Source organism: Cornus florida, unplaced genomic scaffold (assembly GCF_030987335.1).
Source record: "Cornus florida cultivar Cherokee Brave unplaced genomic scaffold, ASM3098733v1 CherokeeBrave_3.0.0_Hap2_Chr08, whole genome shotgun sequence".
NCBI lineage: Eukaryota > Viridiplantae > Streptophyta > Magnoliopsida > Cornales > Cornaceae > Cornus > Cornus florida.
In genome coordinates, this window is record NW_026775578.1 from 1,028,244 (window position 1) to 1,047,127 (window position 18,884).

Here is an 18,884-nt window from a genome sequence, read left to right on the forward strand (position 1 = left end):
AATTGTGACAGCTAGGTAATTAATTACACTTTGAAGAAGTCAAAAGAAAAGAAAACAATTAATTAGTGCTACTGAACCCTGTTCATAACTGAGTACTGTATATATACATTATATATAAATTTTACACGACTCAATTTGTACAAGCACTATACAGATACAACAAATTAAGATTCAATATTTATAATATTCTTTATTTTATACTACAGGTCATGTCACTAGCTGGCAAGGGCATGGATCAGCTGCTTGACATAACTGATGATAGCTAGCTTCCCCATGACCCCATACTTACAGATAGATGGATAGATGCAATTGCGGATAAAAATGGTCTATATATATATATATATAGATATATATTATACACACACTTTTATATAAATAAATTTACATGTATATATGTAAAGTCAGAAAGTGGACAAAAATAGATACAGATGTACATGTTCACTCCAACTGGAAATGTGTAGAGCGTTGGTGGGAGAAAAGTGGAAAACATGCCCCTCACAGATGTCAGTCTCTGGTTTTGTGATTTTTAAACTCTCGATGCAGATAAAGTTTAAGCAGAAGTCAGTTGTATCATTAACTATTTCTCAATTGTTATTCTGATAATATGTATATAATTTTCAATACATGTTCACACTACCTTAATTAATGTATATTATATAAGTACATGTAATTATATATATATATATATATATATAGTTAGTCGTTATTTTATAGTATTTTCTTATGGTGAAAGAAAAGTGGAAGCATGCTTTTGAGAGCATCTTTCTCAAGTCTCCGCACTCCTTTTAAGCCCTAAATCTAATAAGCCTCCAATGGAGTGTGTGCGACGAAGATGAACCCTTTGCGTGAACTACAGTTTATCCATGAAAATAAAGCAATTGGCCTGGAGGATAAAATAAAAATATATAATAATTGAAATATACTGGGCTTAATTTGGGCCGAATCGATTGTCGCAGGGTGGTAGTGGCCCCCACCAACTTGGGCCAAATTAGGCCCAAGAAACAGAGCTCTAAAATTATTAAAATGAGATGTTGGGGTTTGGAAAAATAAACACGTGATGTTTGAATTTTGAGAACATTGAAAAGTGGAGTCGTGGCCAGATATGATGATGTCAGTCACTGCATGTGATGGGAATCATGTGCGCTCTCTCTCTCTCTCTCTCTCTCTCTCTCTCTCTCATCATATTAGAAAGAGCTCTTCTACTCAAAACCGATGCCTCAGAAAATAGAGCATTTTTTCGTCCAACCAATAATGTAAAATAATTGCTATTCTAATTTTTCGTATCTTAAAAAATAAAATATAATTTTAAGAAGACAAAATAATAATAAAGGTGAAATACCCCTATTTTTTTTTTATCCAAATATCAAACTATTATCAAAATAACCTTAGGCATCCTTTGAGATTTGTTCAAAATTTTCTAGTAACTCCTGACGTCGGGTTAAATTAGTCAATTGAATATGTTTTATAAATGTCCAAATTACACTAAGTGAGAAAAAATGACTCAAATGACCTTATTAGTATACCAATGAACAATCTTAACAATAATAATATATAAATAAATAATAATAATCATGGTATTTCAACCCCAATAATAATAAATATATAAAGTCGAATGGTTGATTTCCTCAATGTAATGTAGGATACTTTTAGAATTGGATAGAACTTATAATATTATTCGTATAAAGTAGTAAATTGTTTTTATACATGAACTTGTGCTCTTTGTCCAAATGTTAGCCTAACATTGTAAATGAGCTTATTTAAGATTTTTTTTTTTTGTCCCGGTAAGTAAGAAAACTAAATTAAAGAGGAAAAAAACTTTACAAATATCCCAACAAAAGAGGCCCAATAGCAAATGGCAAAAGACGCCCAAAAACGAAGGCTTATAGCCCAAACAAAAATAGAGACAAAAGTCGAAAGTTTAATCTTGAAAAGAAAAGCCCACAGAGAGGCCCAGTGTTTTAAGCTTAAACAAAATGCGATTCAAATCATTATTTTAGATGTTTTCTGGTATATGGATTTGAGATGTAAGTACAAATATTTACCTAGGGTTGTACTTGTAAATAATCGAGTTTAGGTGGGTTGGAAATGAACCGAGTAATGTTAGATGAGAATTTAGAATGAGAAAAACAATTGAAAGTGGTTTGGAGTGGAATTAAGAGAAATTAATAGATGGTATTTAACAATCACAACTGTTTAATTAAGAAAAGTGGACTCCATAGACTCACCAACTCAATGCTCATGGCGTCATTAGTTAGGCGGCTGAGCCTCACAAAAATACCAAAACCACACGGGCCAAGCCTTCTGTATGTACGACCTACCTGATTTCTGTCAAATGAATTGGAATTCAGAACTAAATAAAAACACATGCTTAAGAAAATAATGCATCAATATAAGGACAGCTGAAGTAAGTCTGAATCAGAAATGATACAGATTTTATGAGACTTTAAGACTTTAGATGTTATTTGTTCCCACTCCAAAGGGTTTGCTATTAAGTTCATTTCACATAACAAAGAGCACCATATAACTAAATACCAAAAACCATCCATCCCACAGGAGACCATTGCAATATATAGGTGCAGCACCTATTCTTGTAATGAACTTCAATGATATATGTTACAACTTAACGTACAAACACAGAATACCAAAAATACCAACACAGCAAAATCACTTGCTCCACCACAAAGAGGTTCCTGTTGTTAACTCTTAGGAGGTTCATGCAACTCTTCTAATGTTTATGTCTACACAACTGAATGTACAAATTTGAGATGACACCGTACCTTCTACAAAACCCAAAAAGGATTACAACAGACCAAATTCACTTTCTCCTTGTCTTCTTCTTGATACTCTTGCCAGCACAAACATTCACACTCTTTCTGTTATTGCTACACTTTGGGCAGAACCACTCTTCCTCCGGAACCTCTTCAAGTGGAGGATCGCAACAATCAATATGCATACCAACACCACACCCAACACCACCACTTTCATCACCACAAATCAGCATTACTTCTCCTCTGTCACGAGACCCGCAGACTTGACACGGTACATCATTAATACCATCATCTTCGGGTGGTGTCTGCTCCTCAACAATCTCTTCTGACCGGCTTAGCATATTAGCAAATGACCTCTCTGCCCAAGTGTGAGTGTTGTATTGCACATGTCTCTCAAGCGAATACCCAGGCTTGCACACATACTCCACCAAGTAATCAGCCACGACACATGGTATCTCATGTTGTAAGAACTCTTGTACCCACATATCAACACGCGGCATGCCCGGACTTACAATGGCAAAGTCAACCCCAGATTTGAGGTACCGGGTGTAAGGGGGAGAAGTTGCTAATATGGCCCCATCTCCAGCCTTCACTACACGTTTTAGAGTATCCTGAGATATGATGAGAAAAGTTAGAAACAGGTCCCAAAGCAACAAAGAGTACAAAGAATATGCAGACAAGACAAACAACTATAATAAGATTACTATTCCTTCTTTTGTTAAAAAAACAAGACAAGCCAGTAAGAAGATAGTTTATGGAAGATATCTAGTCAATCCTAAGAGATGTGACTGCACTAGCATAAAAATTACAAATTTATAATGCAGGAAACTGTAAAACGTACCAGAGGAGGAGCAATGCATTCTCCATATATGATAATACGCATTCCGTGGAAGGCACCATGACCTGTTTTCTCCCTCAATAGACGCCACTTCCTTGGGGCCTCTAAGTTAATTGATCCGTCCTCACTTAGGCTGTTCTGGTGCCATTCATAGGGCTCCTCCACCAAGAATCTTCCTGCTTGACTGCTAGCAGTTAAATAATCAGTCTTCAGAATCCACCTGCATTTTGAGGCAAAATTAATTAAATAATTAAAAAGTCAAGGATTCTCAATTAGGACGACTCCAATCTCCTCACAAGGAGCACTATCATCATTGCTGGAGTGTCCAACCTCAGAAAGAGAGCGCACCCTTTTAAATATTAATGTTAGATGTTACCATCTATATATCAGGTGATAGGCCATAAATTCAAAGTTCTGATAGTACTAGTGTTGATGAGGCTGTACCTTCCGGATGCCGCAGCAGCAAAGAACTTTTCTGTTCTCTTTATTGGATCTGGTACAATGAAGTGTGTTGCCTGATACGACCATTGATGAGAATCTCTGCAAACCCTTCCTTTCAAACGCCTAATAACCTGCTGGAACTCCTTTCTTTGTAGCCTGTGCCCACTTAGTATGAACCACACTGGTTCAACTTTCACTTTTGGAACTCTTTCTCGACAAGTCTGACCAGACTTCAGATCAATCTTCATAGGTGTCCTATTAGATTTTGAAGCTAATTTCCCATCCTGCTGTTCCCCATGACTGACATTTTGACCTCCAATATCAATAGGCCTATTCTCCTTCTCCTTCTCCTTCTCCACCTCCACAGAGTTATCTGACCTGAAAACAGGTAGACTTTTCTTGGTTTTCCTTGCTGGATATGGAATAATTTTCTCTTTTTTAATTTCAATCTTCTCCTTACTTTTTTCATTATTGGCGTTATCCCTATTGATTCTTTCATTTGATGACCTTATCTCTGTTGCAGTAGGAAGAGACTTTTTCTTTGTTTTACTTGATGGATGTTTTTTCCCTTTAATTATTTTCCCTTTTACAGCACTGTCCTTACGGGTTGATTCACCCAGCTTGATCCTCTGCGCACAAACTGCCTTTTCAAATCCAGTTCCACTTTCATTTTCATCTGAAGTCATTGCACAATCATGCAAACCCAAAACTTTACGTTTGGTTTGATTTGTTACAAGATCCTCACCTGATTTCTCTCCCATCACTATATCTACCATATGTGCTGGTTCAACCTTTCCAGACTTCTCTTCATTAACTGAAGCCTCTAACTGATGATCATCTTTCTCCTCTGGAGCTTCAGTTTCATCATCCATGGATATGGTATTAGCCTCATTGTCAGGTTTTGAGACATTATTTGTCCCAGTCCCTGTTGCTGTACCCACGGTAACATTTGGAGTGACCGTCTCAACCTTCTCAGAATTAACAAACTCCTTACGACCTGCAGTCTTTTCCCCTCCACTCGAACAGGTTACAGCATCCATTTGGGAGGCAGTTTGATTTAAGTAAATAGGACCTTTCTCATTTGTAGAATTACCTGTACCTAACTTTGGTCTAGAACCCAAATTCTTCTTGGCAACCGTCTTTCTCCTAAGTGGTTTTGAAAGTGAGTCAGAATTTACTCCTTTGCGCAAGTCCAAGTTAGCAGGACTATTGGATTTCTCAATCTCTAAGCTTTTGGTTCTGGCAGATGGGACCTCAATATCTTGCAGTTCATTCTGTGGCCCCCAAACTTCATTCATAGCATGTTCTACCTTACTCGTAACATCTGTGGTCTCAGGCTTGCCAGCCAAGCTGGTCCTTTTTAATCCGGCAAAGGACACTCGAGATGCCTCCACCACATTGCTACCTTGCCTAATCTCTGAGATGTCAATTTTAGAAATCGGCATATCGTGAGGCAATGAGCTCCTGGTATAACTCGAGGTCTTTGGTGTTGACAAGTTGACAGAAGAATTCGAAAAACTCGGAGCAGCAGTTCCGTCCATATAATGGGCATTACTGCCAGGAGAAAGATGATTACTTACCTCAAATGGGCCATCTAACAAAGATGCAGGTTCCGACACTTCAGCTCCATCGCTCACGTGTAGACCTTTAGATATGAATGCTTCTGGACTGTGCCTCGTCTTCTGTAATTTGGAGGTAACACAAGAAACATCCAGCTTCCTCTTTTCAGGCAAAGTGCCAATTTTTCCCTCTTCGTAGGTTAGGCCAGTTCCCTTCAGAGTGGTTCTGACACGACGAAAATCAGTTCCACTTCCATCCTTATCTTGTTCTGCTTTGGAGGAAGAGAGGTCAAAACCATCCATGACATTGGATTTTTCCATATTTATTTTTGGTAAGCTACTTAAATTGCTTTCCATTTCTCCCGAGTACATGGGAAGTGTGGTACTCCTTATAGTTTTCCTTGAGTAACTAATAGCACTTAACTTCGCTACATCAGAAGGAGGAGACTTCTTGGCACTTCCAGAAGTACAAGGCAAGTCGAATCCAGCCTTGGCAGAAACTGGAGTTCTGTCATGTGGTTCATTCAAAGCAGCAGCTTGATCAGATGTGATCGTCTTTCCAGTGGCTAATACCATGTCATTAGTATTGTCAACATTTGACAAGCTTTTAGATGCACTTGTATTTAGCAGGTTCCTTGAACCCTCCCCTTTTAATACGGGAGATTGATTCGCTCTTGACATTCCAATTTGCAAATTAGGAGGGCTTGCATTGATTTGATTCTCTCTACGTAGCTTTTTTGCGATGTCTTGACTGTCTTCTGCTTCTTCTTCAGAATCTTTAGCTTCAGCCTCCATCATCTCTAACTCGTAGCCACTAACGAGGGGGAGAGAAACAGAAAGAGAGGGGGGAGGGAGAAAGAGTTTAGTTTTAAAACAAAAAATAAAAAAAGAACACGAGACATGCATATTTTATGCTATGTACTCTAGCGCCAAGTGTTGGAGAAAAAAGTGGTCAATTATTATCTAACAATCGTAATAAAACAAGAATAACAAGATTGGTCAATTATTATCTACAAAACGTAATAAAACAAGAATAACAAGATTACATTTATAGTTACAAAACTCCATAAGGACCATAACTAAACCGGCATATTGACTGTAAAGAAGATAAGTTCCATAAAATCCTGAAAACAGAAGAATATTAAAGCAAAATTGTTATATGCCAATGAATGTTTATTAGACCATCTTTTGAAGTGCTTAAATCTGTGAATGTATAGGGAGAGACATATATCTGAAACCCTCTAACCTAGTATGAACACCTAAATCAAGCAGCAACCTTATGCAAAATATATAGCAATGTACATACATACGTGTAACAGTGCAAACCTTACCTACATTACAACACTAAGCATATTAGCTCGTATCTCACCTCTTATCATAACTATCTTCTGGAACAATTTCCCAAGCATTTAAACTGTAATAAAAAATAAAAGAAGGTTAATGTAAGTGAAATTCCAAATAAGAGAAGGACAACCAGCCATATGTTATTCACATAATCTAAAAGTCATTCAAATTAGACGAATATGCTCAACTACTAAAAAAGTAAGGAATACTATCCTAGACGTACCAGTCTTCCAGCCACCGATGATTAACAAGCTTTATCCTTTTTATTTTCTTGGCAAGCTCATACTTCTCCCCTATTAAAATGGCAACCTCTAGTTAGAATATGATATAATTCAAGCACTCACTAGACATGTCATACAAGTGATTGAAAAGCGTTTATATGTCAGAGAAACTTCACGAAATATTACAAGCAATTAAATTAATATTATACCATTTTGCAACACTTTAGGTATTTGTCTATTTAATATAAATAAATAAAAAACAAAGATAGTTGCTTTTTCTTCACTTCCACTTTGGGTTATTTGATCAGGCCTGTCAGCCAACCTCCCTCATAGTCACATCCCACTAATACATCTATGACCATGTTTTATGCATATCTCTATATACAAGCATGCATGCAGACAAACACATACGCACACATACATATGAACATATATTCATGTGTACATCTAAATATTCACATATTGCTATGTCTATTCTAACCTACACCTATGTACCCACTGAGCTATATGTGCCTGTATATTTATCAATACTCATATAAACTTCTGTACACACATATTCACTTATAGACATGCTAATACAAGTACATATGTCAATATATGTGTGCACATGCCTATATACATGCTTATACACATAAATGTGTCTATATATGCCCTACATGTACATAAACATCCATAAATTATACAAACCTATAGATGCTAATATTGACATATATAAATTCATGTTCACATATATACACTATACATGCACATATACAAATGTGCAACGTGTAAATTACCCTTAAGGCTTGAGCAGAGATATTAATAGCCTTATTGGAAAAATCAATTCTGAAAGATGGTTACCAAGCCTATTTTCTTAGTTTAAAGCCTACATCTTCTGATAACACAAAAATTGTTGGAAATTACTGGCTAAATTGTTCATCTTGCAGAACAAATTTTGCAGTAGAAAGCCGTAAATTGTTCGTCTTGCAGAATAAATGCACAAGAAAACTAATCCAGCAAAAAGAATACCAACCTTGCTAAAATCAAACAAGAATATCCACAATGCAGCATCCATTTTTGTAATGCAATACAAGAAGATAAGAGCAAAGTACAACCCAATTTTATGTACAACATACTCGATCACTAAACACTAGATACGGCAGGGTACTTGGAGTACCACTGACTTTTGAAGGTAAATGTGCAATAAAGCAGCATTGAACTGAAATGATAGACAACTGTGCAGCATTCAAAAAATCTGATCTTCCCCCTTTCCCCACCCCCCCCCCCCCCCCGGGGGGGCGGGAATTGTGATATCTATAGTTTTTTCCAACTGTTTGTTCATATTTTTGTCCTACTGGTTTACCTGATGATCCATTAGTATAACCTCAGTCCTCAAAAGTTGTCTGACAGTTTCTAAAAAGGAATAAAATAAAGAAAAATTAAGAAGGGGGTTGGTGGAATGGTAAAAGCTCAAGCTGCCAAGCATGAGCTATATATCCAAATCTAAGGACAGTACTTTGAAAAGATACTGCCAAATGTGCTGATCTTTTCTTATTAGATGATCATTGACTTATGGAATAACATAACATGTATTAATAAAAATGAAAAATGTAAAGATATTCCATTTTAGTCCTAATAAGTTATCAGTAATCCATGAGAATGGGAAAAACAACGCACCCTCAAATTTGTAGCATATAAGGTGAGTAACTGTGTTTGCTACCAAGGGCTTGGAGAAGTGTGCACCCATCAGGCCAACCATTGTCTGACCAGAAAAGCACAAAAGATAGTAAGATGGCATGGCAGTTTGATACCTCATTTTCTAAAATCGCCGTTGGCAATCACAAAAGCAACTATTATATGAGACTTTTAATCATAAAAAATAATGAAATCTCAAAAATTCAGTCACAAACCATAATGTCGTCTCGACATTGCCGTTGGTATCCAGTCAAGCAAACTATTAGAGATTTTGCACCGGGAATTCCATTCAAATCTCTTACAGGTTGGTACAAAATCTGTAAAAGAGTAGATAAACACAAAATATATATGTATATATCAATATTGTTAGGAAAGCTAAAATTTGCAAAAATCCCCCTTTTAACCACCTAAAAAATGCGGGACTTACATGCAGGTAACCCACCAGGCACCGGGGGGAGTGGAATTTAAAGTAGCTCTGACAGAGACATAGAGACTAAACTAGTAACTCGTATACAATGTATGCCAACATCACATGAAAATTAAATGTTTATAAGATTGGTTTAATTTCATTTAAACCAATATAAACTCCTAAAAGCAATGATAGAACTGCCCTTTCTAGAAGGCTTTTAAATTTTGTATCTGTGTTACAATACAAGGACCAAAGCAACATAAAACTCTGGTAATATAAATTGATCGTGTAGTGCTAGAACAAGAAATCAAAAGGTAAAATGTGACATGACAAATTGACATACCATGATAGGCTATCTGATCAGACAAAACTTCTGCTGATGTTCAAACTCACACATAAAATTGGGATGTAGTCTAGATTAAATAAATGCATAAACAGATATAAGAAATTTTGTTAGAACTAATACACACTTTGTGTGAGCATTTCAAGCCTGCCAGAAAGGGGCAGTTCTATCATTGATTTTAGGAGTTTATAATTTAAAAGTTAATTCCGTAGTGTGTTAGGCGCTTAATGTTGGTCCATCGTCAAAATAACTAACCAAGATGAATAAAATAAAATTTAACATTTTAAAAATATATAGAGAGAGGAAATTGTATGAGAAACTTACAGCTGTGGGATCAACAGGCATTCCAATATCAAAACTATGATCAACCCATAAGGCTGTGACTAGTGTCTTTTCATCTCTTCGAGCCGCGACACATATAGGATCATCCTGCACCAGAAAAATAGCGAATTAAGTGATAATACTATGAAATTAAAATGAAAAACAAAATTCAAGAAATACTAGTAGTACTTACATAAACGAGCTTGTCAACAATAACGTGTGTGCAATTCGGATTATACTGACCAACATCAATCCCGCCACCATTAACAAGTTTAAAACGAACCTATAGTGTACAATAATAGATGAATAGATAAGTAAATTTCAACCCATCCAAGCCAACATATTTAATAACCTCGAGCAATAGAAGAAAATAATAATTAAATACAAATGGAAGAAAGAAATTAAATTGGAAGAGAAAAACCTTGTTGTCATCGATTGGATCGAATCCGAGGAGGACAAAACGTACACCAGCGAAAGTTTGAGAAGGGTGGTCAAATGGTGATGAATCTGGTCTGGTTTCCAACATTGAAGCGAACCGACTCGACTCTGTAGATTCAAAATCAGGTAAATCTTTGAGGAGAGAGGAACACGAGAATTGGGTATATAGAAATATATATATACACACGCTAGTGAGTAGTGTATCTTCTTTGTGTATCAATTAATGAGAAGCAGTTGGAAAGAAGTCTCCGTAGTCAGTCTAAAACTTGTGGAGGAAGGAGGAAATAGTGCTACTGTATAAGATAATGGGTGGGTTGAATTAAAAGGAGGGATTCTTATTTGGTTTGGGGTTTTTGATTTCAATACAGTGGCGGGACTACAAAATTTGTCTCACACGCGGACGAGACACGTGACATTGCAAGATCCACGTGTGTGCTCCGCTTCATTATGGGGCTACGGGAACCGTGTGAACAGAGCACATTTTCCTACGACGTCGTTAGGCATTGTCATAACCATTATACGGCGCCGTATTCTAAGGCTAAACCAAAACAGCCACATCGTAGGTGTTCTTTTTATTTTATTTTTTTTTATAGCACTTTCATTCCTAGAATAAAAAGGGAAGAGATATTGCGTGTGTCAACTGCGACATGTTATTAGTGTGTCCATCGAGTAAAATATAATATATTATTTTATTATTAAAAAAAAATTAAATAGGAAGCCACTCTTCACAGTAGTAATGTTTGCTTCTCCTTCCAGGTACACTTCTTAATAAGTGTTATGGACCAAGTCGTGTTGGCTCCAAGGTAAGCAATAAAAGGAAATTAAGAAAAATGACATTCTTCAATCAAATAATAATGGTATCATTCTAATGTAGGTGAAATGGTGGTTGGGCCAAGAAAAACCTTTTGGACTTTGGGCTTTATGAAGCTACAAGTCCCAGGTTCGAGTCTTTTGAATGCATATAACTTCTTGAACCTTAGACAAGTTCTGTTCTTATCTTCTAGACTCAAAAGTAGAAGTGTAATTTGGGTTGGGTAATCCAAACCCAACACGATTTTTTACAGATTTGGGCAATCATTTTTACAATTAGGGTTGGGCTTGGGTTAAAAATTATCAACTTGAATTTAATTAGAGTTGGACTTGGGTTGAAGTACTAGTAACCCGAGCCAATCCGAACGCGAATTCTGATATTATTTTCATATATATTTTTAGTTTTAAATACATTATATATAGTATTTAAACTATGATTACTTTTTTTCTTTTCAACTTTTTTTTGTTAAATCTTAACTTATTGTATGTTAACATTTAGGATAATTAATTTTCTAAATATTTCTTTATAATTTATTAAAAATTCACAAAAAGTCTTTAAACTTCTTCTTCTTTAAGAGTAATTTAATCTAAAACTAATTTAAAATCATATTAAATATCCGGTATAAAGATTAACCATATGAGTAACTCGAATTAACTCGAAATTTTAACTCAGAATCTAATTCTAAGTTGCAAGCCCGAATTTAAAAGTAAAATAATGGGTTGGGTTCGAGTTGAATAGTTAAGGTTAAGGATAAGGTTAGGGTTGGATTTGGATTTGGATTTGGATTTGAGCTTAGCATTTCATGTGATGGGTTGGGCTCAAGTTATACCTCAAACTTGTCCGAGTTGCAGCCCTACTCAATAGTGATAGTATATTCCGTTTTTTCATTAAATGGCACACTAATGACATGGCGTGCCTAATGCACCCAATATCTACTCACATAAAGGATACTAAAGGCACAACTTGGGTTAGGTAACCCACGCCCAATCTAATTTTTCACGGGCTTAAGTAATCATTTTTACAATTAGGGTTGGATTTGGATTGAAAAATCTCAACCCGAATTTAATTAGGGTTGGGCTTAGGGTGAAGTGCTAGCAAGCCAAGCCAACCCGAACCCGAATTCTAATATTATTTTCATGTATATTTTTACTTTTAAATACATTATATATAATATTTAAAATATGATTACTTTTTTTTATTTTCAACTTCTTTTGTTAAATCTTAACTTATTGTATGTTAACATTTAGGATAATTAATTTTCAAAAAAAATTGTTTGTAATTTATTAAAAATCTACAAAAAGTCTTTAAACTTTTTCTTGTTTAAAAGTAATTTAATCTACAGCTAATTCAAGATCAAATTAAATTTTCGATGTAAAAATTAGCCATGTGAGTAACCCAAAATTTTTATTTGAAATCTAAGCCCGAATTTAAAAAGTAAAAGGATGGATTGGCACTTGGGTTGAATAGTTAAGGTTGAGGATAAGGTTATGGTTGAACTTAGATTTAGTATTTTATATGGTGGTTGGGTTAAGTTATACCACAAACATGCCCAACCCACCTGAGGTGTAACCCTAAAGGATACACCACAAAATTTTTAGAATAAATTATAGTAACTTCTCTTAAAATTTTGACAAATTACATAATTTTTTATCTTTATTACTTTGACCTTTTAACATGTGTAAAAGTCATTTTATGCCCTAAACATAATAATATATCGTATTACAAATATCTTATAAATTAATAAGTCATTTAAGCCCTTCCGTGCAAAATCATCATCATTTGTGTCACTCTACCTGTTAACTCAATAAAGATCGAAATTAATAAAAGTCAACAGTAAATTATGTGTAATTTATTCAAACCTCATATAATGTTCATATAATTTACTTTAAATCTTATTTTCGTTATTTTTATTAATCCATGTACCTCTTTGATATTTATTTTTAGTAACCTCATTCATTTAAGTTTTGATCACTTTTTTTTGTTACACACCCTTCTCCTAAGTGGTATATCTTATATTTTTAAGGGGTAATTTATGCAGATCTCCTTTATGGTTTGTCATAATTACATGGACCTCTCATGTGGTATGGTAATTTACTCGAACCTCTCAAAACAATGAAAATATCCTACACGGACCTCCCTTATGTGTGACGGACCATCGAATGCACTAACGGACCTATCAAATTTACTGAATTGCCCTCACGTTGCCATTTAAAATTACTAAAGTACCCATATGATATTGACTAAGCATGACGTTATTGTGTTAGTTATACACAGCTGCCTTATACATATCCTTTTGAATGGAAAATTGTCATCAATTGTACCTCTGTTTCCTAAAACTGACGTCACTTCATATGCCTAATCAATATAAGATTGTCTAAGTTAGGGTTTTATATCATTTCAACATTTTGAGAGATAGAGACAAAGATTATATGTGATCTGCCAAACCCAAAGTTCGCATTGATAGAGAGAAAAAGGGATTTATAAAAGATCGCATCAACAAACGATTTCTCTTTCCATTTTTGGCATCAAATCCAAGTTCGTTTCTACAAAAAATGAGTTAAGGTTTGTGCGACATCGCATTAAAATAATTGGAACTACAACCTACTGATCTGCGACACTGAAGTGCTCTGAGTTAAAGGTATGTGGAAATTTCTACTATATCTACTTAATTTTTTTGCAAAATCAAAATGTAAAAGTTAGGGTTTTGGTGTTTCTTATTAGTTTAAGGTTTCTGTTTTTAATTGCTCTATATTTAGTTTAGGGTTTCTGTTTATTATTACTCTATTTAGTTTATGGTTTTTATAATTGCAATTCTGTCTATTTTGGAGGTAGTTGTTCAGTTCATTGTTTTGGGTAAATTTTGTTTATTATTTATTTTTTTACAATTTTAATCATTACAGTGATGGAATCAATTCATGATGTTGTTGTTCACTACTAGAAGAACCTAACTTTTTATAACTGGTGTGGATTCGGATTTTTATAGCATCTTTTATAATTGGGGTATTTTATCTCATATTCCACCTACTGTCCCTTTTGTCACTGTATTTGTCATGTGTTATTCCTAGGTCTTCTGCTATAATGCCTATGGATAGTGATAAAGATGTGTTAGAGATGTTTAAAGTAAATGCTAGAAAGAGATTGATAGACTTGTATATTGACAAGGTTATCACTAATGTAAATCCTAAATTTAGCTCAATTGAGACAATGGACTTTGATGATAAGAACTTTGATGACAGTGACTTTGATGATAGTAACCTGGATGATAATGAGACAAATGTTAATAACAATGATGCCAGTAATATAAGAGACAATGAAACTAATGTCAATGACAGTGATGACATTAATCTGAATGACAATGACACCAATGTAAATGGGAACAATGGAGGACAGCCTGAGGATAAGTATGATTTGGAAAATGATAATAATATATTTGGGTTTAGTTCTGAAAATGAGGAATGGAAAAATAGTGGGAATGGGAAGAATCCAGTTCACAATGATGATGGGAATAGGAATGTGGAGGAAAATGATAACCACAGTGAGGATGGTACGTCAGACTATGAATCTGGATATGATGCTAGTACTGAAATTGATAATGACTTATATATGGACAAAAAGGATGTGGAATAATAAGAGTGTGAGATAAATATTGAACAACAAAAATATGAGACAACAAGGGCTAGGTCCTTTTCAAACTGTATAAATGGAATTCCATTTGAGAGAGGTTTGGATGGAAATATTAAGTTACAAGAAGGTCATCTATTTCTCAATGTAAACCATTTCAGGGATATTTTGGTTGATTTTTATGTCCAAGAGGGATGTAATATAAAAAAAATTAAAAATGAGAAACAAATATCTATCAGATGTGAATTAAAAATGAGAAACACAAGTTGAGAGCCCGCTCCTACATACTGGGAGTCGGCTCCCTAACATTGGGAGCTTGCTCTCATAAGCTAGGAGCCGGCTCCATCCATGTAGGAGCCGGCTCTTGCCTTGAGGGAGCTGGCTCCCTCTTTTCCTAGAGCCTGCTTTCTCTTCCGAAGAGTCGTCTGTCCGTTCTGTTTCGTCTTCCTCGCCTCTGGTGATTCCCAAGGCCTTTGTAATGTTTTTAATATTTATTCCAGGGTCCAATCTTAGTCCCAGATTAATCCTAAACCATTGGTATACAACCACGACATGAATTGAACCCAACGTTTGAAAACAACGGCAGCAGGGTTTCTGTTATAAATTCTTAAGCAACACAACACAGATAATTCAATGAAATTAAATATTGTTTAAGCATGCATAAATGATATGTTATACCATTCGTTTAATCCGTTTTAACATTTATTCAATCCCTGGAGCCTACCTAGGCATGCATAGAACACAGGTTTAAAGGAAAGAATAGAACAGAGACTTGCCTTGAGTTTCAGTTTTGAAACTCTAAACCACCGCCTCTGAATTTTTCGTCAACGTCCCAGACTGCTGTTCCACCTTTGTTGCTCTTAGTTTCGCCAACGAACAACCACTCCTTCCTCTTCCTTGGTCCAACCTTGGTCTAAACCAAACCCTAGCCTTCCCTCATCTGTTTTTCTCTCTGTATCACTGTTTTACAGAATTACGCTTACTGTTCTCCAAATGTTTATATTTATAGGCTTATAACAATAACCCTAGTTCATGTATACTTAGAGACTAACCCCCAATTCCAATCCCAGTCGGCTCATAAAGCAACCTAAGTTGTAACCTACGGCGGCTAACGTGAATCATAAAAATAAAACTCTAATTTACAATAAAACAAATAACAGCTTAATGCAAACCAATTTAATAATTAACCATTAATCAAATAATACATCCAAAAATATAATTTAATGAAATGAACCCAATTAAATAATCCAATCAGTTAATCACGTAATATAATTAATAAAACAGTTAAGGCAACTAATTAACTAACTACAATTAAACAGTTAAAACAACCCAAATAATAAAACAATTAAACAACCAATTTAATACGTATTAAATCACATAAAAATAAAATAAAACAATAAACAAAATGCTGAGAGTATCATTTTAAAATTAGGGGTATTACACGAATAATTCCAGATTATTATATAAACCCAGTATGCATCACTAACAACAATTAAAACACATATGATGAAACAATTGATTCGATAACTCAATTTCAAACACAATATAAAGTTTAATTTATGGATTAACATGCACATAAAGCCAATTTTAATGTCTGATTAATCCTGGAGACTATCTAGGCATGCACAGAACACAAATCTAAGGGAAAGAGCATGAGAAAGAACTTGCCTCTAAGATTTCGGATTAAAATCTCAACGTCGTCATCTTAGATTTTCTGGCAAATCCTCGACTGTTCTCTACTCCTCTACTGCTCCTGGTTCAACCAACAAGCAGTCTTCAATAACCTCCCCTTGGTTCAGCTTTTGCTCTCGGCAAAAACTCTAGTTCGTTCCCTCAGTTCTCTCTGAAACCTCTCCGTAATATCTCTCTGTCGACACTGTTACGTGAAAAGGGTTCTAAAACCCTTGGCAGACACATAACACTATATATATAGGCTTATATGAAAACTTAATTCTAATTAAATGAGGAGACATAAACGAAAAATAAAAGAAAATATAATATAAAAGAATTATATATATATGTAAGTCTATCATCCCACACGTAATAATCTCAAATATATATTAATTCCTAAAACCATATAATACATATTTACAGAATATTAATACTAATTTAATTATTTATAATACTAATAATTAAACTAACCTTCTATACACATATATCCATTTATATATGTATAACCATCCATGGGTAATAACCGTACCCATTTAATCTCCTATCCAAGTAATCCATGTGACCCAAACTGTTGGTCCATTATTACTATCCAACCCCAACTCTATTTAATTTAAACAATAAATTTAAAAGTCCACATAAGCATATAATAATAAATCAATTAAACAATCAAGTAAACAGATAAATCAATTAAACAATTAACTAATTAAACAAAAAGCCAAATAAATAAATAATGAAAATAAACAATTAACCAATTAAACAAATAGCCATATAAACAAAAATAATTGCAATAAAACTATAAAAGAAATATCGAGACTATCCTTTTAAAATTAGGGGTATTACACCATGTCATTAATAATTTTAGTGAGTCATTCAATAATTGGGTTGGAAAGCTTAGGTCTAAAATATTTTAAGGCTGTTTGATGGTATTAGGAACAAATTGATGAGTAGACTTGGGAAGGATTGGTGACCCCAAACATTAAGAAAAAATTGAACAAGTTGATTAATGAGTCTAAATCATGTACTGTTACCCCAACAGGGCAGGACGAGTATGAAGTTATAAATGAGGAATGAAAACATATAATCAAGCTTAGATCAATGATAAGTGCTTAAATGTTGCACATTTCAGCACCTAAGCTAGGATATTTCAGTCATTGCATCTATCTTAATTTCATGTTTTAGTCCTAATTTATGTTTATATGTATTTCAGGGCAATAAAGTTAACATGAGCTAAAAACGGTCCATTAAAGCCTTTTTGGAGTCAAGCAAAGATATTCAGAAAAAGTTCAGAAAATGGCAAAAAGGAGGTCGCAGCCCATTGCTCATATAGTGTGTTTATTCTTCAAAAGCGGTCAATCTCAGGCCTTTGATGATGTTCCCAAAGATGAAAAAGCAAACTAATGAGCTCGGGGCCAAAATGGAGCTAAATAGGGATTAAAGGAAATTTCCAACTCTGGGGGGATCGATCCCCCAGGACTTGGCAACATTACAGATTTTTCTTATTGTTTGGGCTTATTTTGTGAACTATTGGGCTTAAATAGGGTTATTACTTAAGGCCCAGTGAGTCATTAGTTTAGGGTTAGTTTTTATTTTATTTAGGAGAGAGTTTTATTTTTTTATTATTAAGTTTTTTTTTAGTTTTTCTGTATCGTGATATCACGTTCTCTCTGGGGGAAAAAGGAAAAGCTAGGGTTTGAAGAACATTTTTACAGAGGCTTTGTCTATAATTGAAGGAAGAAGAAGAAGGAGCCAAAAGATGGAGACGGAGCTTGTTGACACCATGATCATCTTCTCCATAAGCTAGTTCTTCACTTAGGGCTTGGATGAGCCCTAAGTTCATGTAACCCTAACCTTTGTATTTCTTTTCTTGGGGAATTATTATGTTGTAATTAAATTATATGGCCTTGTGATTTCTTTATATATACATGCTTGATTTGATAAATTAGGGTTTGTATTGATGAATTCTTCCATTGAAATCTCCAATTGATTGTATGTCTATGTATGATTAATTAGGGATTTTATTCTTCATTAGATGATTAGAACTTAATTCTTTCATTAATTCTATATGTAATTTGCATGTCTATGTGTGATTGCTTTAGGATTATATTCTACATTAAATACTTCTTGTAGTTGTGTTTAGTGATGGCCATAACATGATACTTATTTGATACAATTGTCCATTAATTTGATAGATAAAGGCTTAATCTTGATGGGTTGTTCTACAAATTAGCTTTCTTGTTATTAGTTAATTGTAGTTAAGTAGGCAAATTGTGTTTGATTATGTTAATCCATGCTTCTAATTACAATTAGTATTATTCTCTTGATTGATGTGTGCTCTTATTTGATACATTTGTGAATGTGTATGGTGGGTTATGACGTAGTATTGAATGGGTTCTACACTTTAGTTTAATTGTCATTAAGTAGACAA

General features: G+C 34.5%; 2 protein-coding genes across 2 annotated transcripts; one reads left to right on the plus strand and one right to left on the minus strand.

Moving 5' to 3' along the window:
* Positions 1–2,560: 2,560 nt before the first annotated feature.
* Positions 2,561–10,689, minus strand: LOC132268781 (BRCT domain-containing protein At4g02110). Its single transcript, XM_059769617.1, has 10 exons — positions 10,340–10,689; positions 10,112–10,201; positions 9,922–10,026; positions 9,061–9,162; positions 8,828–8,912; positions 7,174–7,243; positions 6,976–7,020; positions 4,051–6,420; positions 3,610–3,826; positions 2,561–3,379 (listed from the first exon to the last, which is right to left on the minus strand). Exons 1-10 carry the CDS (start codon positions 10,442–10,444, stop codon positions 2,816–2,818), a joined length of 3,753 nt encoding a protein of 1,250 aa, XP_059625600.1. The 5' UTR covers positions 10,445–10,689; the 3' UTR covers positions 2,561–2,815.
* Positions 10,690–14,245: 3,556 nt separating this feature from the next.
* LOC132268494 (uncharacterized) lies at positions 14,246–14,794 on the plus strand. Its single transcript, XM_059769332.1, has one exon. The coding sequence runs from the start codon at positions 14,246–14,248 to the stop codon at positions 14,792–14,794; it is 549 nt and encodes a 182-aa protein (XP_059625315.1).
* Positions 14,795–18,884: the final 4,090 nt, after the last annotated feature.